At 41.8% G+C, this 26120-nt stretch overlaps 1 protein-coding gene across 1 annotated transcript; it reads right to left on the reverse strand.

The window, feature by feature from the left end:
- Nucleotides 1–5854: 5854 nt before the first annotated feature.
- Nucleotides 5855–25693, reverse strand: RLF (RLF zinc finger). Its single transcript, XM_083369330.1, has 8 exons — nucleotides 24595–25693; nucleotides 16550–16704; nucleotides 15706–15787; nucleotides 14970–15102; nucleotides 13510–13712; nucleotides 12890–13026; nucleotides 12051–12192; nucleotides 5855–10934 (listed from the first exon to the last, which is right to left on the reverse strand). The coding sequence occupies exons 1-8, from the start codon at nucleotides 24748–24750 to the stop codon at nucleotides 6279–6281; spliced, it is 5664 nt and encodes a 1887-aa protein (XP_083225456.1). The 5' UTR covers nucleotides 24751–25693; the 3' UTR covers nucleotides 5855–6278.
- Nucleotides 25694–26120: the final 427 nt, after the last annotated feature.

Raw genomic sequence — 26120 nt, forward strand, 5'->3', positions numbered from 1 at the left:
CAAACCCCGGAAGGAGTTCCGCCCGAAGAACTTCCGGGGCAAAGCGCCTTCCTTACGTCGCGGTGCTTCCGGTTCTCAGAGTCGGCCCTGTGCGGGTCAAGAAGGAGTGAGGGGAGAGGGAAAAGAAAGATGTCTATATTTTTTCCCGTGGCATTTTGGATGTTTGTAGTCTGCCGTTTGTAAAACATTTTTTTTAAAAAAAAAAACATCTTCAAGTCAGTGTTTCGGAAGTCGTTTGCCTTCCTAGGGCGGAGAGTCTGTGGCTGACCCAAGGTCACCCAGTTGGCCTCATGCCTAAGGCAGATCTAGAATTCACAGTCTTTCAGCCTGGTGCTTTAACCACTACACCAAGGGTAGGCAACCTTGGCTCTTTTATGACTCCTGGACTTCAACTCCCAGAATTCCTGAGCCAGCATGGCTGGCTCAGGAATTCTGGGAGTTGCAAGTCCAGGAGTCATAAAAGAGCCAAGGTTGCCTACCCCTGCATTACACCAAACTGGTTCCTTACCAAAACCTAACAACTGTAAGATGTGCAGATTTCCACTCCCAGAATTCCCCAAACAGCAATAGACGGTTCGAAGTTATCAGGGCGCTGAATAAGAGAAACTTGCAACAGATTCTTGTAGTTGTGGAGGAGGGGTGTGTGTCACAACATTCCCGGTCACGTGACTGCGATTGGCATCTAGGTGATAATTATGACATTGCAGCATTCCGCAGTCACAAGAGTCCATCATTTGCAACCTTTACTGCTGGCTTCCAACAAAGTCAGCGGGGAAGTCAGCAGATGGTTGCAAGTAGCGATGGATCATTTATTTATTTTATTTATTTATTTATTAAATTTTTATACCGCCCTTCTCCCGAAGGATTCAGGGCAGTGTACAGGGCAATAAATATTAAAATACGATAATACAAAAGTTAAAAACATTAAATAATTATGCCCGATATAATACATTAGTTAAAATCCATGTTAAAACCCCAAACCCATCAGACCAGGCTGGCTTGTTCAAATAAATAAGTTTTTAGATCACGTCGGAAGGAACGAAGGTCGGGGGCCATCCGGAGCTCAATCGGTAAGCGGTTCCACAGGTCTGGCGCGCCCACAGAGAACGCCCTCCCCCTGGGGGCCACCAGTCGACATTCTCTGACCGGTGGCACCCTGAGGAGGCTCTCTCTGTGGGAGCACACTGGACGGAGGGAGGTTGACGCCGGCAGCAGGTGTTGCCGTAGGTAATCCGGACCCATGCCATGTAGGGCTTTATAGGTCATCACCAGCACCTTGAATCTCACCTGGAGGGCAACTGGAAGCCAATGCAGCTCACGCAGCAGAGGTGTAACATGGGAGTATCGGGAGACCCCCAACACACCTCGCGCGGCTGCATTCTGCACCAGTTGAGTAACTGCTGGTCACTCATTGCATGGGATTAAATTAACAATAGCAACTAGAAACTGTCCCAATTGCTGTCATCAGAGCAAGGGTGTGACAACACTCATTACAATCATATTACCTAGTAATGGTTGCCAGTTCCAATTACCCTTATTAAGTGAGGACTACCTATATTAAGTTCATGACAGTCTTGAAACTAAACGGTTTCAACCTGCCAAGGTTCTGGGGTTTTGAGAGGATGGATTATCTGGGTAGATGTATTTTTAAAAAAAAACTTAGAAGATTGCTAACCTCCTAAGAACTCTGAGTAGCTTTCATAATTATAAAGGGAAATAGCAGAGCAAAAAAAAGCCTCAATAGTTTACAAGCTACCAAGAGTTATTCTTGGTGTGGTAGAAGTATAATAAATAATTTCCAGACCAGAAAATCTAGCTTCTGTTGTTATTTTGAGCCACATTTCCTCCGCTAGTTTACAGCACAGGAGTTTGCTATTTTTGCATCTTGCCTTCTACCCCAATGTCACTTCCTCTTGGGGAAAGCCTTGGCTTTAACTGCAGAAAGACAGAGCAGAGTCCCTGACCATCACCTTTTTTCCCCACCTGACATTTTCAGTCCACATGTGAAGTGGGGAACCTTCAAGAAAATGGAAGTATTTCTTACTTTCATATTTCTAAATTATATTTAAGCCCAAACAGGATGTGCATGAGCAGAAGGGAGGTGTTGAATGGGATCTGGTTCATCCTATCCAGACAGAGGTTATTTATTCATCAGGATATGTTTCCACTGAAATCAGCATATTTATCCTGAACAAAATTATGACAAACTTGGTAGTACTGAACAGAATGATAAGAGGCACAATTCACAACCTCAAAGCCTCTGGAGAATATCTGCGCGGGGGCAGGGGGGGAGATAGCATAACCCCCCCCCCCCGCCATTCAGTATATTCAGCAATTGCTTAACTCATGCCATGGAAAACAAATAATGTAACTCTATTCACTTAATACAAAACTCATCATGATATATGATTCTGTGTGTGACCAGCCATACGTTAAATAAATTGCATGATGTATACGACCGAATCAGATATTATGTAGTTCACTTGGTTCATGTGAACTATTCTGATTTTGATGTATGGCTTTGTGAGTTGCACAGTTATTTTAAACCATTGAACAAATCACTTCAGAGTTGTCATGCAAAGTGCAAATAAAAAGGTTCAAATTATCTTATTTCATACTGGTGGGACAATACTGGAAGAAGGATAGTTTGCCTACCATAGAATAATGGGTGTTTAAAGTATCGAATGTTGCAGAAATGTCTAAGATTTCTGCTTATTTGAAGGATCATTCACAAGAAAGATATATTTCAGTCTGGAGGAGATGGATAGATTATATTCAGAATAAATATGGGACTAAAAAGTTCCATTTAGCTTATGAGTAGATTTTAGAGGGATATTGTTATTAATTTTAGTGTTAGTACTTTGTATGTATCTATGTTAAAGGGGAGTTAAAGCACATTATGAATTTGGTTAATTTTATGTCATGGATAATTTTTAGTTAGAATATGATTATTATATCTATAACCCTGTATTTAGCTCTGGGAAGCGGGGGGGGGGGAAGGGGGCTGGTTTGGGGTGGGTGGGTTTTGGGGATATGTATTGTAAACTTTTTTTGGGTAAAACTCTTTAATAAAAAAAGAAAAAAAATGATAGAAAAAAATTTATCTCATTTCAGACACATTATGTGGAAGCCTCTAACGCTGAGAAAGATGGAAGGAAAAAAACGACTGGCAGCAAGGGAGGAATTCAGCTACAGTGCCAATGGGGGCACTGTTGGAAATGCTGAAGGACCAGGCTAGATACAGATCGTCACAGAGAAAATCTATATTCGGGGTCTTCAAACTTTTAAGACTTATGGACTTCAATTCCCAGAATTCCTCAGCTGGCCCTGGCTGGCTCAGGAATTCTGGGAGTTGAAGTCCACAAGCCTTAAAGTCGCCAAGTTTAAAGACCCCTGATCTATATGGTTGCTAAAATTCAACAACTTGAGGGCACTTAATCATTTCATAAATACATCACAAAGTTTACCCTTTGAAATATCCCCAAAAGAAAAACTATAGCTAAAACAATTGACTCAATTAAAATGGTTTACTTTTTTAAAGTCGGGGAGTACCAATTTATTTGGAAATGTAGGAACAAGGCAATTTTTGATATGGACAAAAATTCCCTAATGATCCAGGATCTCCTGTACCTCAGTGATTTTCTATTTGTTTTTAAAACTAAGGTTCTTTTAAGAGTTTTTCAGTATCACCATTCAAAGACTGTTCTACTTTGACAATGAGAGGCATCATGCACTTTTACTACTACATCAACTATAAAATTTCAGGATTTTTGCATCAGAGGAAAGGGGCACTGTTTCCTTGAGTATTAAAAGAGATTAAAGTAGAAAGCAAGAGTCATAGTTAAGTATGAAGCTGTGAAAAGTATCTTCAGTTCAATGGAGCTTGAGGGATGGACAACAATTAAGGTGATAACGGACATATTTTGCCATAGAATATCCTTCTTCCAACCTTGGTACATCAGTATGAAAATATATACCAAATAAGCCACAAGCATAGAACCATTTTTATAAGTCAAAGCAGCAAGTTTAAGGAAACAAGACCAAGAGAAAATAATTACTGGCCTACTTATTTTGCTAGTCCAGTTGCTGGTAACTATTATCTTAGTTGGTATCTTGAATTGTGTGGTGAATGACTGGCATAGGGATTTTAATATTTTAAAGTAAAAGTGGTCAGCCCACTGTCCCATCAGCTCTATAGAATCAAAGCACCACAAAATGACATTCCCAGCGACAATTCTGGGCACTAGTTTTTCATAAGGGGTGGGGGCAAAATGATCAAAAGATCATTTTTCAGTCTTATGACCTATAATTTGGTAGAGAGGAGTATTTCGTAAAAGAAAAGTATTATGTACAAACATTAAGTAAAATATAATTTTTAAAGCAGATAGGTAAAGGTAAAGGTTCTCCCGCATATGCGTGCTAGTCGTTTCCAACTCTAGGGGCCAGTGCTCATCTCCATTTCAAAGCCGAAGAGCCAGCGCTTGTCTGAGGACGTCTCCGTGGTCATGTGGCCGGCATGACTAGACGCCAAAGGCGCACGGAACCTTCCCACCGTAGTGGTCCCTATTTTTCTACTTGCATTTTTACGTGCTTTCGAACTGCTAGGTTGGCAGAAGCTGGGATAAGTAACAGGCACTCACTCTGTTATGCGGCACTTGGGATTCGACCTGCCAAACTGCCAATCTTCTGATCGACAAGCTCAGTGTCCTAACCCACTGAGCCACCGTGTCCCTCTTTAAAGCAGAATGTTGCCCAAATATTAACTAATGGTGACCCAACACTAAAGCTGGTAAATCCTGATGAATGGATTGGACCTGGAAACTCCATAGAATTTGAGAAATACGATGAACAGATTTGGATTAAGAAAGCAGTTTAGTCATTAGAATTCCCTGAAGAAGAGTCAATATTTGTCTTCAAAAGTTATGATTGGCTACTACCAGCTAGGGCAAATATACACTGGCAGCTTTTCAAGTTCCTTCTTCAGAGTTAGGTAACTGTGGGTATCTGCTTGCAGCTGTTCACAAAGGATGTGAAAGCTGTTTGGTCTGATTCTAGAAAGCAATTCTTGTCACCTATTTCACACATACTGCATTTAGTGATTAACAACAAAAATAAAACTAGAAAGGGGACAGGGAAAACTAGAAAGGGGACAGGGGGGAGCGTTTGCCAAAACCCTGAAATTTTACAATACAGAACATTTGAGAACAGCCATTTGAGTTAGAAAATATAAGTTATAAAAATTAGTTTACTTATCAGAGTAGGTTTAGGGTTTATAAATGAAATGTATCCCCTTTATGCTACTGTACTCATATAGTACTAGTAACTTATCGACTTAATTTGATAGTTTCAGTAAAGAAAACTATATTCTGGCTTTACTGGAAAAAAATTCCTTAATGTTTTTTTAAAAAGTGAAAGGGGGAGAACGAATGCTCAGAATACATTCTGCCAATTAAACTTCTTAAATCAGTTTCATTTTTTTCCACCTGAAGTGCAAATTTTACTTCCAGGAACAATCTTGATTTTTATTTATATTTGGGTTTTCTTATGGACAAGGCTCCCTAGAGTGGAGTTGGCTTCCAGTTCTGTCATGGTAATGTCCGTATCTTTAGTGAACTGCTCAGTTCTCGACATACCTTATAAAAACCTCCTTACATTTAAATTCACCACAGTTCCCCAGCATGTTTTTTCTCCACGTGTTATCCCACCTTGATCTGAGTTTCCTCCAATCGCTATTAAGACATAAAACACATTGTCCAGAATTGCTGCACACTACACTCAATTCAAAGGTTTTTATGCTGCCAACAGCTGGCTGTAGTCAACCAAAGTGGGTGAAAAAATTCCTTTTATTGAAACTCATAACTCAAAAAATATAAGATGCTGTAGTGTACAATATGTTACACAAAGCACCCTGAGGTGCACATTCAAGTCAAGTAAGATCACCATCTCCCCACCCTCTCCCACCCCACCTTGGTACCCCCCAAGTACTTGTTCCATATACAATCATGCACATTAAATTTGCAAGAGGAAGCCCCCCCCCCGTTTGATATTCTGTCAATTAGCACCAAAATATCAGTTATCTCTCCTCTCTTAATTTAGTCGGGGAGCTGTATTAGCCAATACTGTAGACAGATGTCATACATTCATGGAACTGAACAGTCTAATGATCTAACCTCAACAACATGTGCACGGAATCAATTTTACCATTTCCCCAAGTCTCTTCTTTCATCCTTCTTCCTTCCTTCCTTCCTTTTTTTTTCTTTTTAAATAAACACAACTATTTATGAACTTCCCACACAAAGGTGATCTGTTTTTTTTGTGGGAAAAAAGTCTATGAGGGAGGGGGAAAATTTAGATCTTTCGAGAACCACCACCGGCCGCAAGTAATGAAGTTGTTTTAAGGCGTGGTCCCCACAGTCTGTTAATGCCTTGCCCAAAATGGCCCTCAGGTTCTCCACAGATGGGAGGGAAGAAGGGTCCGTGGATAGAAGGGGCTGCATTCCTCTCAGCTGCCCATGAGCTTTGGTGCCACTGTTCTTCTTGGGCATGGCTGCAGGGGGGACATTCGCATACAAGCCCCTGCCCTGCGACACATCCCGTTTGGAGTCTTTCGCCTTCTCTAGCCCACCACCCATTCCATAGGGTCCAGCTGGCTGCCACTCATTCCCAAGCAGGTCGTCATCATCATCATCATCATCGTCGTCTTCTCGCTCCCGGCTTTCCTGAATGAACTTCAAAAATGAAGATTCAAAGCCCATGGGCTTGAAAGACTTTAGATCAAAGGGCTTCTGAGCTTTCTCTTTTGGAGCAGGAAACGGAAGCTTCCTCGTCTCCTGCGAGGAGGACTGCCAGTCACTAGCATCTTTTTCTCTCGATAACGGCGGGTTTGATTTCGCACAGTAAGAGGCATTCTCTTGTCCATGACTTCTCAGGATATTCCCTGCCTCAGACTGTTCAGGAGACCCTACTAGATTACAATCTTCTGAACATCTGGTTTTGGGATGATGAATATGTTTTAAAGTGCCTGAATACACAAGGACGTCAGCCTCCCGGGATTCCTCCCCATCAGAATACCGCTCCTGTTGGCTGCCTTTCTCACCGCAATTGGAGTTCGGAAGAGGCCTCTCCCTTTTGTGCTCGCTTGCAGGGTGCCCTGTAACGTCTTGACTGAAGTCAGAGTTGCTCTCTGGCTCCAAATTTGCTTCCACGCAGAGGTCATTCAGTGCTGTGCCACAGTCGACACACAGAACAAGCTCGTCATACTGCTGCTCGATATAAGCACCCGCCATCTGATGGGTGCGCTTATAGTGTCTCACAATGCTGCTTTCCAGTTTGACCACCGAGGGACATCCCCGAATCATACAAGGGTACTGCGTCTGGTTGCAATTGTCTCTGCACATCTGCAGGGCTTCCACCTTTGTTCTGAAGGCATATAATTGCTTTCCTTTATTTCGGCTGCTACCCCTTTCACCTTTTTCGCTGTTCTGCCTCTTCTTCTCACTCCCATCTTGCCTGAGACACCGATATTTTAAGCACCTTTGCTCCGCTTGGTCTTTAAGATCGTTCCCCTTGTCTTTGGCTCCTTGCAAGACACCATCGTAATCACTGTGCCGGAAATACACGTGCTGGGAATAGCTGCTGTAAGTTGTGAACACTCTATTGCAGCCATTCAGATCACAACGGATCACAATGTCTTTGTTCAGGTCCTCCTCCTTGTCATGCTCTTCCATCAGGTGGTGATTTAACTTGTGGAAAGAATAAAACGCAGCCGGACAGTGAGGGTGATGGCAAGGAAACCTCATTGTTTCAGAAAGCACTTTGGAATCGTCTTCGTGATCAAAGGTGTGGGAATCAATGCAATGCTTAGCGAGCGACTTGGAACACAGGAAACGCTTGCTGCAGGCCTTGTGTTTGCAAACAAAGAGCTTTTTACATTTGGCAAGTTCCCTCTTGGTTCTTTCTTTGTCTTTTTCAAGGCAGAGCTGCTCTTTGTTATAGCGATGCACAGTTCTGTAGTGGCGGATCAACCCTTTCTGATTGGTGAATGCGGAATTGCAGTTCTTGTGGATGCAATGGAACGGTTTGTGGTACTTATGCAAAATGTAGCACAGGTTTCCTTTGGCCACAGTTCTTTTACTTCCTCTCCCTTCATTGGCTTCCAATTCCTTCCGATGGCTGTCCAGCGATGATAATTTAGCCTGCTTTCCAGTGATGCAGCTTTCTGCCTCTTCGCTCGATTCCAAATCGGTTTCAGAACTGAAGTCCTCCTTTTTGGAATGACGGTGCTGATCCACAGCGAGCTTCATTTTGCTGTCAAGTTCTCCATCTGTGCTGGCGTAGAAAGCAGACATTGAATCTTCTGTGCTGTTCAGCCTGTCCTCAGCACATTCATTCATATCCTCAAAGCTTTCATTTGCAAATAGTTTCTGGGCAACTGAAACACTGCCAAGCTTATGCTTGTTCCTGTAATGAACCCTTAGATGTGTTTTTCTTGTAAAGGATCTTTGGCAAATGTGACATTTGAAAGGTGAATACCGATGTTGGAACATGTTCAGCTGAAGCACCATCTCTTTTGAATAGTTATGCTTTCTAACATAATGTGTCAGCAACGCCTCCCTGGTCACAAATTCACACGTGCAGCCTTGACGCTCGCAGAAAAATGGCTTGGCAGCCAACTGGGTAAGATATTGGGTTGGAAGCTTGCCCCTCTGTTCTTCGGTAAAATGGTCAGAGGTAGATTCGTCTTCAGAGTTGGGGCAATTGGAGGAACAGGACTGCAGCAACCTGGAAGAAGTATGACCACTAGAATTCTTTAAACTTAAGTGTTTCAAGCCCAGGAGAAGTTCTAACATGTTGTTTTCGGTATTTGACATTTTTGAATGTACATAGAACGAGCTGTCTGGGGAAGAAGGGTACAGTTCTTCCTTAAAATAGTTTTTGCTTTTATAGACATCACTAAAATCCTCAACGTCCTGGGAGTCTGAGCTAATCTCTCCCGCAGGGCCTTCAAGCTGACCGATCTCTTTCTCTTTCCTTCTGGGCTTGAAATGGTAGGGATGGGCCCTTCGCAGATGTTTCTGCATCCCCTTTGAATTTTTGTACGTTGATCCACAGCCTTCAAAACCACAGGTAAACTTTTTCCCATCAAAATAGACAGCCACGTTAGAGTAGCGCTCTTTCAAATTGGAAGGCAGGCGGGCTTTCTCCTGAGGTAGCGCAGCCCCTGAAAAGGCCTGGCCCTGATCCACAGTCTCAGTCCCTGAGGTCATCTGATTCTCATTGGCCAGGGATGAAGTATGGCTTTCCAAGCTGCCATTGTTTTTGCCACCCTCTTCTCCATCAGAAAGGGGTTCTTGTTTCACGTCCAACATTTCTTCTCTCTTGATGGATCCAGAAGGCAAGCTAAGATTTTCCTGCTGGTCAGAAGACGCTTTGCTTTCTAACAACCCTGAATCCGAAAGGCAGGCAAGCCCGTCCTGAGACACGGGACCTTCTTGCTTCACGGGCACCTCCTTCATTTCGCCGTTCGACAGATGCACAGAAAGATGATTTGTTAACTCTGTTTTGGAGTAGTAGAACTTCTTACAACCGCGGAAATTACAGGTGTAAGAAGCGTCTCGAAAATGCTGGGCTTCGTGATGGTAGAGCTGCCCCAAGTCGCTGAAAACTATGTTGCAGCCGTTCAGCTCACACTTGTAACGCAGATCGTCGTGCCCCTGTTTGTGATGCAGCAGCTCGTTCACCGAGCCAAACCGAGCGTAGCAGCCCACAGAGACACACATGTAAGGCTGAGGGCCGTTGTGGACCTGCTCGTGCTCCTGCAGGTGGAAGGCAGACATGAAATGCCGCCGGCAGTAGGCGCACTTCTCACGGCGGTTTTTCATGTCCAAGTAATGCATGGCGTTCTCATCATTGTTCTGGTGTTCGGCTTTGAGGTGAACGCTTAAGTACTTGAACTGCTTGAATACTCTGGAGCAATCCGTGCCCGGGCAAGGGTAGAGGTCTCTGTCTTGCAGGTGACAGTTTTCTAGCTTGCTAAACGTTACATAGTCCTGTGGGTCACTTTGGGGCTTTTCACAACCCATGATTTCGAGAGGGTGATTTTCATCAAGGGCTACAGAAGCAATGCCCGAGATGTTTCTCCGGGCCAGCCTCTGCTTCTTCAGCAGCAACTTCTTCTCTGCCCGGCATTTTCTACTGGGGGGCATCTTCACATGTTCCATCACGTGGGTCACAAAGATGTCCTTCCTTTTAAACTTTTTGGTACACACCGGGCAGGTAAAAATGCCATCCTCCATGTGCATCTTAGAATGGTGGAGGATTCGTGCCTCGATACACTCCCGCTTGCAAATGACACAGAAGAACTTGTACTGAAGCCACCGCTGGTATCTCTCCGAGGAGCCAATGGGCTTTTTGACTCTCGCTCTCTCTTTGGGCTGGTTTAAATAATGTCTTTCAAAATGATTCTCTTCCCTGCTTTCTTCACAGTCGCTGGGGAGACTATCTAACAGCTCCGTTTCATTGAGGGACATCTCATTGCAACTCAGGTCGTCCTCAGACTCGGACACTTCTTTCCCCAACAATTTGAGACAATGCCGCTTCAAGGTTTTCCAGTCCCAAAATTCTGGATCAAAGGGCCAGTATGCTTTCAAAGCTAGCAGAAGCTCACAACGGAGTGAATTTGGAACTGGTGCATTTTCCTCATCAAATTTCTGATCTGGTTGTAGGTACAGTTCTTCCAGGAGGTTGTATCCCTCTTCACTTGGCTCCAGCAAGTATTCGGTCAGCTGGCAAGCTCTTCTGACCTCAAGGTCTTCTGGCAGCAGGCATGCAATTGTTTTGCAAACAGAGCTTTTCATATCGTCCTTTTCATTGGACCGGAGCTGCAACGCTCTCACACACAGCAAGACGGATACAGCAAGACCAGCTTCTTCTGCCTAGTAAAATGAAAAAAAAAGGAGACAAATCAATGACACTGTTTTTCTCTGAATTTTCTCTGAAAAACTCTGGAGGGCCAACAAGTTGGGAGAAAGCTAAATCTATACTTTTCTCAAACTGCAACATTCAGTCTCCAACAATAAAGCCATTCTTACTGTACCATGAGAAATAAATAAAACCTGATCCAGAGTGAGAGGTTGTGGATGAAAAGTAAATCAAAAGCTAAGAGGAAAAATTAATAGGGTGTTCTAAATTTATTCTGCCTTTGAAACAAGCAAGAACATTCTCCCAAACTGAAAGCGGTCTGAAAAGTTGCAAGTCAAAGCATCACTTATTAAGCTAAAGCTAATTTTTTGGGGGGATTTTAGCTTTCTCATGGATTAAGTATACTTAGTAAAGGACGCTTACATTTGTAGAGGATTCATTTGAAAGTTTGAAAATGGCCAAAGATGTTAGTGGCCGGGCATCTAATGCTAGATTCTCTTCTGATGCAAGACAAGAAAAGTCTCTCAATTTCTCTGCAAATTCCTTATCACTTCCTGCTTCAGCTCCAGACCTTTATGCTGTTGAATTGTTTCTCTTTATCTTTTCAGACAGAGACACTGTGCAAAATCAGCAGAAGAGCAACATAACCAGAGCAGAAGGCTGCAGGAACTAGGCTAAAATTTATTGTGCTCCACTGTCATTTGTAGACTAGGATAAAGAGGCCTTGAAAGATAGGAAATTCCACCGTGCAAGAACTGTCTGAAAGGCAGCCTGAAGCACAGGGCTAGCAAGAGTAAAGAAAACTTTAGAGTCCCAGGTTGAACGAGAATAGAAAGGAAAAGTGTGCAAACTAGAAGGCAGCAAGCTATAATTTGAAGTGGCAAAAATACATGTAAACTTTGATGTGTTATGTATAAATATACAAATTCTCAGTGGAATCTTCAATCTATGGAATCTAGCCACACCATAGTGCAATCAATCAATCACCCTGCTTTCTGAAGCCAAGGAAAGAACGCACCTCCAAGTTCCTTACATACATATATATTTCATAATCTCTAGAGTTTCCATTATGTGATACATTTTCACATAATCAAACAGCAAATGTTAGTAAAACGCAAATGGATACGTACTTCAGCTTGTATGACTCGTATGAGGAAGAACAAGTGTTGCAATGTTCTAGCAATGATGCCAAATTGCCGACATCGCTCCAGAAAGGAATCTAAGGATGGGTCGATTCTTCTTTGTAATTTGCTCCAAAACAGAGTTAGTTCCCTGCATGAGAGGTTTGGGAAAGAAAACAAGAAATCAAGAGGGAACGCAAGACAATTCTCACAACTTCCACAACTGCCAAGCAACCCAAGACAAACTTGCTGAGAAAATATAGCCCAATGCATTTATGTAGTGCCAAACTTGGAAAATAGGATCTAGGGAAATATCCGAGTCAATTTTACCATCTAAGTCCATTTCACTTCCTTTTAATGCCACCCACAGATTATTTTAGAATAAACTAAAAGTTCATGTAATGATGTTACCCCAAAACATGCGGTCTCCTTTATGTTTAAGTAAAAAACCGAAAATGATACAGCTATCAAGGATTTAACACATTTCATCCACTTATTTATACTTAAAACAACCTAGAAATTTGTTCTTGAATTTTAATGATGCAGGTGGAGTAAGGGGGCTCACAAAGTTGCAAGAAAGGGACCTGCACACCTGTTGCATATAGCTAATTTTACCATGTGGAGTAGGACAGGGCTTTTGTTATCAATACCCTTTTCACTCCTTGAAATGTAGCAGCAAATATAGCAGGCTTTAACTTTTTTAAATACTTGCTTTCTCTTTTATTTTAATGCTTCTCATCAACAAACCAGAATGCACCATAGCGTATTTTTGTGAATTAGAAACTTTTAGAAGCTGTTTTGGTCAGGATGGGAAATTCTGAAAGCCGGTTTTTGGACATGCCACTTACCAGGAGCAGTACACGCTTGCTGTTTGAAGCTGCTGAGTGAAATACGTTGTACAGAGAATAAAAGCAGTGCTGTCCTGGCCTTCAGCTTCCAAATTGCATATCATATCTAGGACCTCTTTGCAGTCCACTTTTGCAATCTTTTTGAAAAAGAGAGGGGAAAAAATACATCATAAGTAGTTTAAGACAAAACCTCTTTCCTTGCAAAACAAAATAAGCTATGCCCCAGGAGAACCTCTGCATTCTGTTCTAAATACCGAGAGATCATTTAGTAACTTGTTTAAAGTCCATTGGGGATAATCCCAATTAAGAATAATTTAATGTGGATTCCTACATGCAGTAGCTTAAAAAATACTGCAAAAGTTGAGATTTCTGATGCCAAACAAGAAGGTACATTTAATTTTATTTCTGATAAGGACAAAGAGAAATAGCACAGGATTATCTCACACAATGGAATCGTCTTGTCTCCTCAAACCTTCTGAAGCGTAGAAAGAGGGTTTAGCCATTGCTGAGATGGGAGCCAATTCTCCCATCCCCTCCCAAATTTGATTCCGTTAATTCAGATACTAAAAATTAGTATAAGTTGTCTTAACAGTAACAAGCCATAGTGATTGGCCATTCACCTCCTTGATAGATTCTTCATTTGGAGGCATGGAGCACAAGCACGTGATATAGGCCTGAAGAAAAGGAGAGACATCTGGGACTTCTGTAGACTCTTTACACAATTTGGACAAGGAAGCGGCTTGAGGGAGGCGGTTTGTCTTCATCAAATGTTTTATTCTCATTTGCAGAAATGTCAGCCCTTCACGTTTAATCAATTGATTCACTAGAAAAAAGGCAATAAAATGTTATTAAGTACTAGTATTAAGTACTAGTTTTATTATGAAAGCTTAGAAGATGAAGGGAAAGATCTTTGACAGTGACCGCTTCCAAGAATTCCTGAATGTTACACACAGAAGTTTCAGTGTATTTTGAAATTCGCTAGAAAAATGGCGCACAGCAGGCCCTTCCTTGCTACAACTAGACAAATGCAACTTAAATATTTGTGGCACTGGAGTGAGACTGCATGATCCACCAAATCTCTTCTACAAATTTGCTCATACGTCTTGTGATACGGAAGACTGATAACGCTTTCTTTCAACTGAGCTATCTTTGAGCATAGACCATAATGCCATGTGTTTTAAAGTTACATTACCCAAGTCCCATGGCTTTGCAATGACCATATGTATGATTAATGCACTGGGGCCACATTAGTCTCCCTGAGTCTTCTTGGGGGTCTTTCAGATGACTTCCCCATTCCCCCATTCCTGTGTTTTGTTTTGTTTTTGAAAAGTCAAAATTCACATATCTAGAGTAGCCCTACATTGGGGCATAATGGTTGATCATCTCCACAGTGATTTTTCTGGAAAGTTGCAAAACAAACTACCCCATGGGATTTAATCTGTCTCTGCCACCACAAGCAAATGAAATGCAAGACAGTATGGAACATCTATTTCCAGTATAACTTACCGTATTTTAACAGTAGATTAAAAAGTAAATAAAGGCGGTGGCTAATTTGCAATAACCATAAACAGAAAAATGATCAGATTATTGTAGATGCTCAAGGACTAATACTTGACATTTTGCAGACTGTTTAAAAATGCTCTGGAAAGGTGAAAAGATCACCAGCAGAACTTTTTTAAAAGGAGACTTCTTTTACTACGATAGTGGAAGGTGTCAATCTAAATAAAAATGGTGAATAAAGTGAGTTAAAAGACTTAAAATGAGAGCTCAGCTATAAATGCAAGTTTGTTATTGTAGTGGATCTCAACCTGTGGTTTGCGGACCCCTGGGGGGCTGCAATGTCAACACAGGGGGTCCACGAAGGCTTGAAGAAATGGCATGATTTAAATCTTAAGTCTTCAGGGTCTGTGGCCACAAAAGGGGTCTGTGGTGAAGAAAATGTTGAGAACCACTGTGCTATTACACACAGCAGTTTTTTAACACCTATCTTCTTGCTTGGTTCCTCAGAGGCAAAATAAAATAAAATCCAGAGTGAAAAGGTAGATTTGGTTTACACTGGGGTGTAAACTTAATGGCTTACTTTCTTCTGTTTCCACTGGCTGCTGTGAAAGGATCTTCAAAAGAACTGGATTCTTCCACACACCTTCTTTTGAGATATCAGCTAGAATTTCAAGGCTATTATCTCCAAACTCAAGCAAAGCATTATGGGAATCCTACAAGAAAAAAAAACCCCTTTTAAATTGTTATGTTTAACTTGGAATCATTGCTGATTGTGGCAACTCAATCTGAATTTTAAAAGGGCAAAATGTATAAACACGTCGCATGCATTTTACACTACACATCTGTATGTTTTTCAAGGCTGCACGCTGCTATCTTCAAATCCGTATCCACCTATCCTCTGTTTCTTTTATCAACTGATCCAAAGACAGAGAACACTGCAGGACAGAGGCAAATAAATACAGCACAAAAATGTGTCCTTGGATTTCATCTCTGAATTAATAAGACACAAAGATTATATACTTAGGCTAGATTGACATGTTTTGCTTAGCATAATGTGGTCAGCTTGGTTTTGGTTTAACAGGTGGATGTTTCCAGTTTACTTTCTAAAAGCACAGTTCATAGCTCAGGGAATTCTACAGACCTTACCTACCCTGTTCATTTAACTACTGAGGATTAAACATTGTGGTTTCCTGCAAATATGCCAATCAGGCCTGGATATTATTCAAATAATCACACACAGACCTAAGACTGTTTGATTATAAATGATGGAGGTTGAAACAATGCTCTTTGTAGATAAAATAAGTCAATAAACTTGCCTGTATGGACTGACACAATCTTAAAAATGGTTCAGACAGCTCTTCACTTTCAGGCACAGACAGCAATTGTTCAAAACAGCTCCTGAAATAAGCAGGTTATTAGAAAGGCAGAAAAGCAGCGACTGTTGTTGTCGACTCATTTTATACTTTTGTCTTCTGGTCATTCCAAGCCAGAAGGATATACAAGCAAGCTAAGAATCTGAGGACTTTTCACTTAGTGAAAATATAATCAGACACACTGAAACTTTGTTTTAATAGACTATAATTGTGGAGAGGCATGTTCTTTCTTCAAAAATGCCTATTCAATAGTAAAGAATGACGCTGCACAATCTACTACGTTTGTGAACAATATCATTTGGGCGATGGCATTATTGCATGGTGTAAATCACTGTGGAAATATGGCCTGTTGCATGAAAGGTCCACAATGCTGAGCTTCATTAAGTTGAGGTTTCAGCATAACATCTATTAATACACAGAAACACACCATATCAACAGATTCTTGGTAACTATTCTTATATATTAGCATCAATGTAGGGTTCTCCTGATTATGACTTTCCACAAGTCCTCCTCCTATGGTTTTTAGAATCCCTGTACACGGACACCATGCATAGTTTTTTATTCCACATAGGATATGTAACTTGGTGCCTTTCAGATGTTTTGGACTACAATTCCTACAACAGACACCTAGCTGGGGCCCGAAAAGTTGGAGGGTGCCAGACTGTCTAGAAATAAAATAGACCACAGGTATATCTATATATCTATATCTATATCTATATATATGAGAGAAGGATTTTACCAGAGCGCAAAAATTCAATTAAAACAGAATTCCTGAAACCAAACGTACAATACTAGCCTGCCAAGTACCAGAAGAACATCTTCACATTCTGTAGTCAAGTAAGGTCGGGCACTGGCAAAACTCTGAATGGCTACTCGATAAACTTCCAAAAAAGGCAAAACTTGCTCCGATGTACCCTGATTGCCAGCATATTGTAGCAGGGTCTGAAAACAAAAACAAGATCAAAATTTTTTTGGTTATCAGTTGGAAATTGGCTGCCAAGCAATACTGGATTCTATAGTAACACACTGAGGGAATTAGACATTTTAAGTTGTTTTAAAAGGGAAAAAAGGAGATGGCATTTCTTTCTGCTGCACTCCTAAAACTTGTAGTTGTTGTTGTTTATCTTTTGAAAATGTAACTCTTGAAAGAGTGGAAGCAGAAGCAGCTTATGAACTAGAAAATCTTTGTAGCCTACTGGAATAATAGGATCTGCTTTCTGAATCCATATGATAATGTGAAGTAATATGACTATAACATTACAACTGTATTTTCAGAAATGGTATTAGCTTGCTTAATATATATATTTCACATGTACAGTCACATCTGCTGACACAAAATAAACAATATTTCTTCCCAACATACTAGTCCATGTCACAAACCATACAAAACAATGGTTTCTCTTATCTACAGCTTACGGAACAAGCTGTGATGGCTAGATTTCACAAATCACAATATGCCAAAAACAGACAAACCACAGTACACATCAATGAGATGCGTGAACTTGAATTTGTAATCTAAACGTTTAATCTAAATATGAGAAATCCAAGATCAAATTTCCTGAAGTTTTTTTCCTTGCTTAAAAATAATCCATATCTCACTCTAACATAATCACTAGGCTAGAACGATAGTGAAAGCAATATAGAATATATAGAGAAACCTTAGTCCAAATCCTTCTCAGTAACATGGTTGCTTTTTACCAACATACCGGTATATCATATCAAGAAACTGTTTTAAATGTTTTAAATCATCTCATCTAGGGCTTGTTTTCATATCATGCTAAATAGCTTGGTTTTGGCTTTGTACAATGTGTGAATTCATTCATCATGGTTTAGTATTTTGTGCAAAGCAGACCTCTACAGCTTGCTCAAAACCCAACTTTAGTCCTTTTACTCAAACTTTAATCAAAGTCATGATTATGTTGGAAACTTCCACAACCAAACAACCACCTGAAGATGCCAATGTTTAAGGACCTTGCCTTGACCTATTCATGGGAGCTGTTTTCCCAATAACATATCTGGGTAGGAAGGGGGAAAATATCAATTGGTTGGGTTTCCATTTCCATTTCAGATTGTATCACCTACAAAGATCATGTTTTGGAGGACCTTCCCAACAAGAATACAAGTTCTGCTACCTCTCATGACATATATCATTGCCTCAGTCTGCCTATGAGGAGGAATAAGACTGCGAATTCAATGCAAAGACAGGTGGTGGAATTGCACACCAAATTACAGCTGCCTTATGAATGGAAAACATTAATCAGCCTTTCTACATTGCTTTGAGTGCTCAACCTGTCCTACTTATGTTCTCCTGCTAACTCTTACATTACTCTGCAAGATACATCGGTATATTTGACACACACTACATGAATCCATCAAACTTTGGAAAGCAATACCACTCAGTTGTTCTTAGTAAGCATGTTCTGTAAACAGAATTTAAATGGCATGCTTTATATATTGTACCCTGCACTGGGAATATATGTATTCTTAAAAATGCCAGTTTGCCGTAGCTAAAGGGATCTGGGACTTCTTTTTCCTCAAGTGACTTGTGCCAAACAGTAAAGCAGTCAGAGGTGAAAAACAGTCGCAATGTTATTAAGAATGCGAGAATCTGTGATCAAAAACCCCAAAGTGCAGACACCTGAAATTCACTTGAAGTAGTTACTTCAGATCATGGACCCAAGAGTGATTATATTTGCCCAAGGACTATGATGTAATGAGCTTGGAAAATTCAGGAATTTCCAGGTATGTCAAGCCATCTAAGAAAACTGAAGCTACACATAATATAGTGCCTTTCACCACAATGAGCATCACAGATTATAGAAGTTACTGCAATTTCTTATGGATACTTAATTTAAAAGTTGTATTCTTTGCTTGATTAGCTGGAAGGGTAAGTTAAATGAAGCTTAAGTAAAGAGAGGTGCTCACGTTTGCCCTTTTCTTGCCTTTTTAAACCAAAGCACTTTTCCACAAATCCTCAAATGTCAAAGCCTGAATACGCAGAAATAGCTGAGGTGCATAAAATGCAAGTAATATAATGGCTGAAGAAACTCAATCTCATGGTTTAAATACCAAATTATGTTGAATCCAGAGAAATAGCATGCTCCATAAAAGAAAGCTCTAACTTCACCAAGCCATTTGAGAGTTAATGTTAATTGAGAACAGAGAATCTGACTATACGAGGCACCTATGATACCCTCATCTGTAAATCTAATAGGTATTGTGTAAGAGGCAAAAATCTAAAATTATGTTTTAAAAGTTGTACAACACTTAATCGCACAAGGAGAATGATATATCTAATCTGCACTCCAAAGACAGTCAAAAGAGTTTGTCTGCTGAATCTCGGACACAACACCAACACTTCTGTAAGCCAACCCAATTCAATCACATTTTTTTAATCTAGAAATTTATTTTATTTATTGTAAATATGCTAGGATGCTTTGAAGGTCAATGTCTTCCCCAAATAGGAAGCTAGTGAAAACAGAGGTCCATTTTACAACATTTGTCCAGAAATTACTTACTAAAGCCCTGTCAACATACAAAATCAAATATAAGCTTGAAGAGATCTGTTCTAAAGCTCTTCACCCTTGCAGTGTGCACTTTGCCTAGCCTCCCTATAGACCTTGTGGGTAATGCCAGAGTCTCACAGGTTTGGTAAAGCAAATTACATCTACTCCCACCACACAATCTGCCTATACATATGTAGAAAGGAATCTTCTAGCTTTCCTTCTCTCTCTCCTCCTCCTGCAGAACTGGAGAAGGAATAAACCAGAGTCTGAGTTCAATTTAGCAGACTCCTAGCTTGTAGCTTTAAATTACAGCTCTAGTGAACAGCTAATGGTCAACCCCAAACCTAGAAGCACCATCAACTTATTGACTGTGTTCTGGCTTTTCCTGGACACAAAGGAGATTTAGGAAAGAGACTGGGCAAGCATAGTGACCATGCAGGATCCACGCAAAGAGTTATGGTCACCACAATGTAAAAAAAAAAAAAAGATGCTGAGACTCTAGAAAGAGTACAAAGAGGAACAAAGATGATCAGGGGACTGGAGGCCAAAACACATAAAGAGCGGTTGCTGGAATTGGGAATGTCTAGTCTAGTCTAATGAAGAGAAGGATGAGGGGGTGACATGATAGCAGTCTTCCAATATCCCAGGGGCTGCCACAAGGAAGAGGGAGTCAAGCTATTCTCCAAAGCACCTGAAGGCAGGACAAGAAGCAATGCACGGAAACTAACCAAAGAGAGAAGCAACCTAGAACTAAGGAGAAACTTCCTGACAGAGCAATTAACCAGTGGAACAACCTGCCTCCAGAAGCTGTGAATGCTCCAACACTGGAAGTTTTTAAGAAGAGACTGGACAGCCATTTGCCTGAAATGGTATAGGGTTTCCTGCCTGAGCAGGGGGTTGGACTAGATGACCTCCAAGGTCCCTTAGAACTACTTCTTCTTCTTCTTCTTCTTCTTCTTCTTCTTCTTCTTCTTCTTCTTCTTCTTCTTCTTCTTCTTCTTATTATTATTATTATTATTATTAAATATGAAGCCAGCCTAATTAATTACAACTGGAATGAGTCATATGCCAAGTACTAAAGCCTTTAGAATAAATAACCTCTACAAAAAAGTAAATAGGCGTAAGTAAGAAATTTCCTGACAGAGCAATTAATCAGTGGAACAACCTGCCTCCAGAAAGAGACTGGACAACCATTTATTTGAAATTGTACAGGGTTTCCTGCCTCAGCAAGGGGTTGGACTAAAAGACCTCCATGGTCCCTTCCTATTATGAAGATGATTACCGTAGTTATAAATTCTTCTCTTGGTTATCTTTCACTTCCTTCCTTACATCCACTTTAAGACTAATCTCTTTGGAATAGATATATAAATAATAATAAGCTGGTATATAAATAATAAGCAGGTGATCTGTTAATAAAATAAATATGAAAGTTATTCAAAGTACTTGTCAAAATTGCAAATGTGAAGAATTCAGCTGCTTAACCTAGCTGAGTCAACTACTTGGACAATATTTTGAATCAGAATCTAATGGAAGGGATTAAGTTCATGTTTCACCAATATTAAAATAAATCAGAATGCCATTTAAAAGCAATTAGTTTATAATTGATTGGCTTGGTATAGTGTGTCAGCATTACCATTGGGAGCTGTATTTCACAACTTTTAATTTAATTGCTACTACCTGTTCCTAAACATCCAGAAGTTTAGGTTTCTCTCCTTTTAGCAGATAATTTTACAAATATAGTAGTTTTAACCATTCAGCCTTGTCTGACTCCTAGTAACTTTATATGCAAGTGCTCTACATGTTACCTGATCAAGCACAGCTTTTTTCAGTTGCTGGATCTTTCAGTTGCTGGATCTGATCTTTCTATCAGCTGTGATGCCAGCAAGTTCTTTGCTGCCCCTTTTAATCTTGATCCACTAACCATTCTTAGCATCACTGACTTCTCCAATGAATTTGCATGCATGATATGGATTGTCAGTAAATTTTACAAATAAGCAGCCAAATTTTGGGGTTGCACTTGTAGGATCCATTGGAATATTAACTTTGAAATTATTTGGCAACAAAGAAACATTTGTTTGTATTTTTGCATACATAAACTGTTCCCATTTCCTGCATCAAACTATTTTTTGTAAGGCACATAGATCATACATAAGGTAAAGGTTCCCCCGCACATACGTGCTAGTCGTTTCAAAGCAGAAGAGCCAGCGCTTGTCCAAGGACATCTCCGTGGTCATGTGGCCGGCATGACTAGACGCCAGAGGCGCACAGAACGCTGTTACCTTCCCACCGGAGTGGTCCCTATTTTTCTACTTGCATTTTTACGTGCTTTCGAACTGCTAGGTTAGCAGAAGCTGGGACGAGTAACAGGTGCTCACTCTGTTACGCGGCACTCGGGATTCAACCCGCCAAACTGCCGACCTTCTGATCGACAAGCTCAGCGTCCTAACCCACTGAGCCACCGCGTCCCTTTCAGATCATACATAGACTACCAAAATTAGCATGAAGAGAAAGAATGGCAAACCCATTTTTTCTTATTAAAAAAAAATTATATTCTCCAGAAGAATACCACACAAAGATTAGTTTCCAAATCATTGACAAACATATAATTGAACCCAGATTCCATTATCGTTCCACTAGTTTTTTTTCTTATAAGTGCCAGCTTCTAGTCAACAAAGTTTCCAAAGCATAAAAACACAACTCAAATCATAAAAAGCCCTGATTAAAATACAAAGCATCTATAACAAACACAAATTAAGCCAACTGCTCTCTAATACACCTACAACATTCATTTTAAAAATGCACGGCAGCCATGTGAAATTGAAAGGAACGCAAAGTAATTATCCAGTAAATATGCTTTTAAGAAGATATCCCAGTTAAGGAACTACCACAAACAAGCATCTATCTAACCCCAAAGGCAAGATTCCAGCATACTTATTCAGTTCTGGAGAGACTTCAGATAGCTCCTAAAGCGGCCCAAAATCAATAGATATTTTGCTTCATATGAAATAGAGAAAGAAAATAAATCACAGATTTCCTTACATGGAGATTGGATTCAAGCATCCTTCAAGATACATTTTCCCCTTTTACTCAATTAAAGAATTGGAAAAGATCTCTAAGGTGGTGGCCATCAAGGTGAGGACACAGACCTCAGAAGCAAAGCTGAAACACTACCCAAACAGGTCGTCCTTGACTTATGACCACAATGGAGCCCAAAATTTATGTTGCTAAGCAGGACAGTTGTTAAGTAATAATACAGCCGTTAAGTGAATCTGGCTTCCCTACTGAGTTTGCATGTAACATCACAAAAGGTGGTCACATGATCCTGGGACACTGCGACTGTCAAAAATACGAGTCACGACTTACAAGAGTTCATTTAGCGACTCTCTGAAGTTACACTGGCACTGAAAAATGTGACCCATGACCATTTTTCACTTATTACCGTTGCAGCATCCCTATGATTGAAGTTCACACACCTGGCAACTGATTCATATTTACGACAGTCGCAGTGTCCTGGGGTCATGTGACCACCCTTGGTGACCTTACAAGCAAAGTCAATAGGGAAGCCAGATTCACTCAACAACAACTGCATTGATTCCCTTTAACAACTGTGGCAAGAAAGGTCGTGATGCGAATCACCCAACCTAGTCCTTTCATCCTTCCTGAGCAAAAAGCTGCCCAAACTTAACAGACTACATTTGGAAGTCCCGGGTTCTCTGTGAGCTTGGTTGTTTGCAGTACTTTTTTTTGTAAAAGAAACAAGGTGCCGGAACTCACACATGTCATACAACCCGCCTTGCCTACCCTACAAGGTTCCATCCAAAAAAGGTGCCGGAACTCCGTTCTGAGCGTTCTATGAGAAAAAAAGCCCTGGTTGTTTGCTTGCAAGACGCTTTCATTACCTATTCGTGTAAAGCAGGGGTCTTCAAACTTGGCCCTTTTATGACTTGTGGACTTCAACTCCCAGAATTCCTCAGCCAGCAAAGCTGGCTGAGGAATTCTGGGAATTGAAGTCCACAAGTCATAAAAGGGCCAAGTTTGAAGACCCCTGGTGTAAAGTGTTCATTGTCAATGATGTTGTAACTCAGCTGGGTAATGAAACGTCTGCAAGGCTGGGACAACATCAAAGACAGCTGAACTGTGAACTGGCTTACATTATTTTCTCTTGAGACACCCCCCCCCCAAAAAAGAAAAAAAATATTCATCTTCCTGCCTCCAAGAAGTCCCCATCGAGCCCTACAAGAGCAGCGACGCTGCAGCCGAATCGAGGGCAGGAATGACAGAAGCTTCTGAGCCCCCAGCCCGCCCCCCCTCCAACCCCGCTGGCTTCTCAGGACCTCCCGCTTCTCGGAGGCCAACCCGCGAGAGACACGCGGGGCAGTTCAAACGGGCGGTTGCGCCAACCTGCACGCGGGGCGCTACAAATCGGTCCCCGCTAGGGTCGGCTTTGGGAGAGCAGCGGCTGCGGGGGCAGGAATGGGTGCCAGCCGGGGGTGGGAGGGAGACCCCCTTTCCCCGGGGGTGCGAGAGCCGGATCCCATCACAAACGTCGGAGCTTTCTTCCAAGAAATCAGGACCGCTCCCGCCCCGCGATTAAAGGAGGCGGCGGCGGCGGATCGGGGACGGACCCCCACCGAAAGCAGAGCCCTGGACCCGCGGCTGCCTTGGGAAAGCGGGGCGGGGGTGGGACACGAAGGGGAACCCCCCCCCCCCGAATAAGAGCCTTGGTGGAGCAGTGGGCTGATGCCTCCTTAAGTAACCCCAGCTGCCTGCAATTAGTGCAGGTTCGAGTCCCACCAGGCTCAAGGTTGACTCAGCCTTCCATCCTTCCCAGGTAGGTAAAATGAGGACCCAGATTGTTGGGGGCAATAAGCTGACTTTGTAATAATGCCGCTTGGGGTGTGTGTGTGAAAGCCCTAATAAGCAGGCATATACATAGAATGAAGGCTACTGCTAAGCTTGTAAGCCGCCCTGAGTCTTCGGAGAAGGGCGGGAAATAAATGGAATTAAAATAAATAAATAAAATAAATAAATAAATAAGAGGCGGGCAGAGGAGGGGATTCCCAGCCCAGCCTGCGAAGGGCCACGGGCAGAGGGAAGCGTCGGCGGCGATCTCTGCGCGCTATCCCAGCCCCGCCTCCCAGCGCCAGGCAACGGCTCGCGGCCACCTTTCGCCCCTCCGCGCAGCCCCGCCAGGCCCTGCCGTTCCCGGGCCGAGAGGCAGCCAGGTCCGGTCCGATCTCCTCGTTCTCGTCCGCCCAAAGCCGCTCCACCCCAGGCCCGCCCCGGGACGTCCCTCTCCCCTCCCCTCCCCCCCCCGCCCGCTTACTTGACAGAACTCTCGGCAATAGGCGCTGGAAGAGGCCGCCTCCGCCGCCCCCTGCTCGCGCAGCTCCGCCTGCATCTGCCCCAGCCGGGAGCGGAGGCCAGCGGCCAGCCGCTGCATCTCCGGCGGCAGGGCCGCGTCAGCCTCGGCGTCCGCCATCTGCACCCGGCCCCGCTGCGCGTAGGCAACGAGTCACGTGACCCCAGCCGTCGCTGACCACATCGGCCGGGGACGCGTCACGTGACTTTGCCGGCCCCGCCCTCCTCGGGGGGGAGGCCCCGCCCACTTTCTCCTCCTGCGCATGCTGCCCGCCCGTCGGGGGGTAACCCGCGAGCGGGTAGGTCCCATTGGCCGCTGCTCTCTCTCTCGGAACCGTGACGCAAACACCTCGCGCCGGGCGCCCTCTTCCCCCCGAGCGAGCCAATGGGGCGGAGGGGGCGGAGCTCCCGCTTCAGGGCGATGGCTCGGGAAGCCTGGGCCGTGGTGCTGCAGCGGAAAGCTCTAATGCGATCCCCCCATTTTATCTTTTTTTTTTTTAAAAAAATGTTTGTGAGGTTTTTTTTTATTTTTTTAACCGTTTTGAATAGGTTAGCTAGGCTGTGATTTCTGATCTGGACTGATTGGAAATAATTGCGTATATATTTCTTATTGGAGCTATACGAGAATATTTTCCTTTTCAATTAAAATATTTTAAATGTTTAACTGACTGCAGGCTTTAGCTACTGTCACTGCGTTTTTTTTAAGTGTTTGTTTTTTAAGTACCTCGGGTTTCTTTATTTTTACCTGATGTTTACCATGTGTCAAATGAACCACGGTTCATCGCCCTCTGATAGGGAATTATTGATTTATTTCCCTGACTACTATGGCCTTAATTTTTCCCTTTTTCTACTACTAATTGTATTGTTTATTTTAAGTTTTCAGGAGAAAAGACTTTTTTTGCTGATTTCTGAAAATCTTTGTTACTCACTGATTAGAAAAAAAATTTTTTTGCCTTGAAGTTCTTTTAATTGGTTTGGTTTCATCTATCGGAACCATGACAAGATTTCTATAGGTCTGTTGGAGTAGGTACCAGCCAGAATTGGAGCCCTAATCTCTTACATCAAAGAAAGGCGCTGTAACCACTAAACTATCCTGCTACTATATTATTCTAGGTAACAGAAGCAAAAGTAATTATAAAATCTTTTCAAAATGCTAACCTTAAGGAGAAAATAAAATATCAAATGTATTTAATGTATTTATATGGTGCTTCCTATTTCATAATGATTTACAATTAAAACAGTAAAATAAACTACATTAAAATGATATGAAACAAAATTTAGCAAATTAAATATTTAAAACACCGTGTTTTAATAAAGGCAAATGGTCTTAAAATATTTATAACAGGAAGACTTGAATTTTTAACAGGTGACTAAAAAATTCTATAGCAAACACCTTTCAAATTTCAGAAGGGAGATGATTCCACATTAATAGTGCATAACAAACACTAGCAAAACTATTATTAAACCAATATTCAAAATTAAACTATTCCT

This window comes from Vipera ursinii, assembly GCF_947247035.1.
Source record: "Vipera ursinii genome assembly, chromosome: 9".
NCBI classification, from domain to species: domain Eukaryota; kingdom Metazoa; phylum Chordata; class Lepidosauria; order Squamata; family Viperidae; genus Vipera; species Vipera ursinii.

Bases quoted from the DNA above. Each gene is read 5' to 3' on its own strand.
- RLF (XM_083369330.1), bottom strand. From the start codon at position 24,750: ATGGCGGACGCCGAGGCTGACGCGGCCCTGCCGCCGGAGATGCAGCGG. The intron at 16,705-24,594 runs GTAAGCGGGCGG...TTTTGTTTTCAG, and splicing joins ATTGCCGAGAGTTCTGTCAA to ACCCTGCTACAATATGCTGG. The intron at 12,193-12,889 runs GTAAGTGGCATG...CCTCTCATGCAG, and splicing joins GCAAGCGTGTACTGCTCCTG to GGAACTAACTCTGTTTTGGA.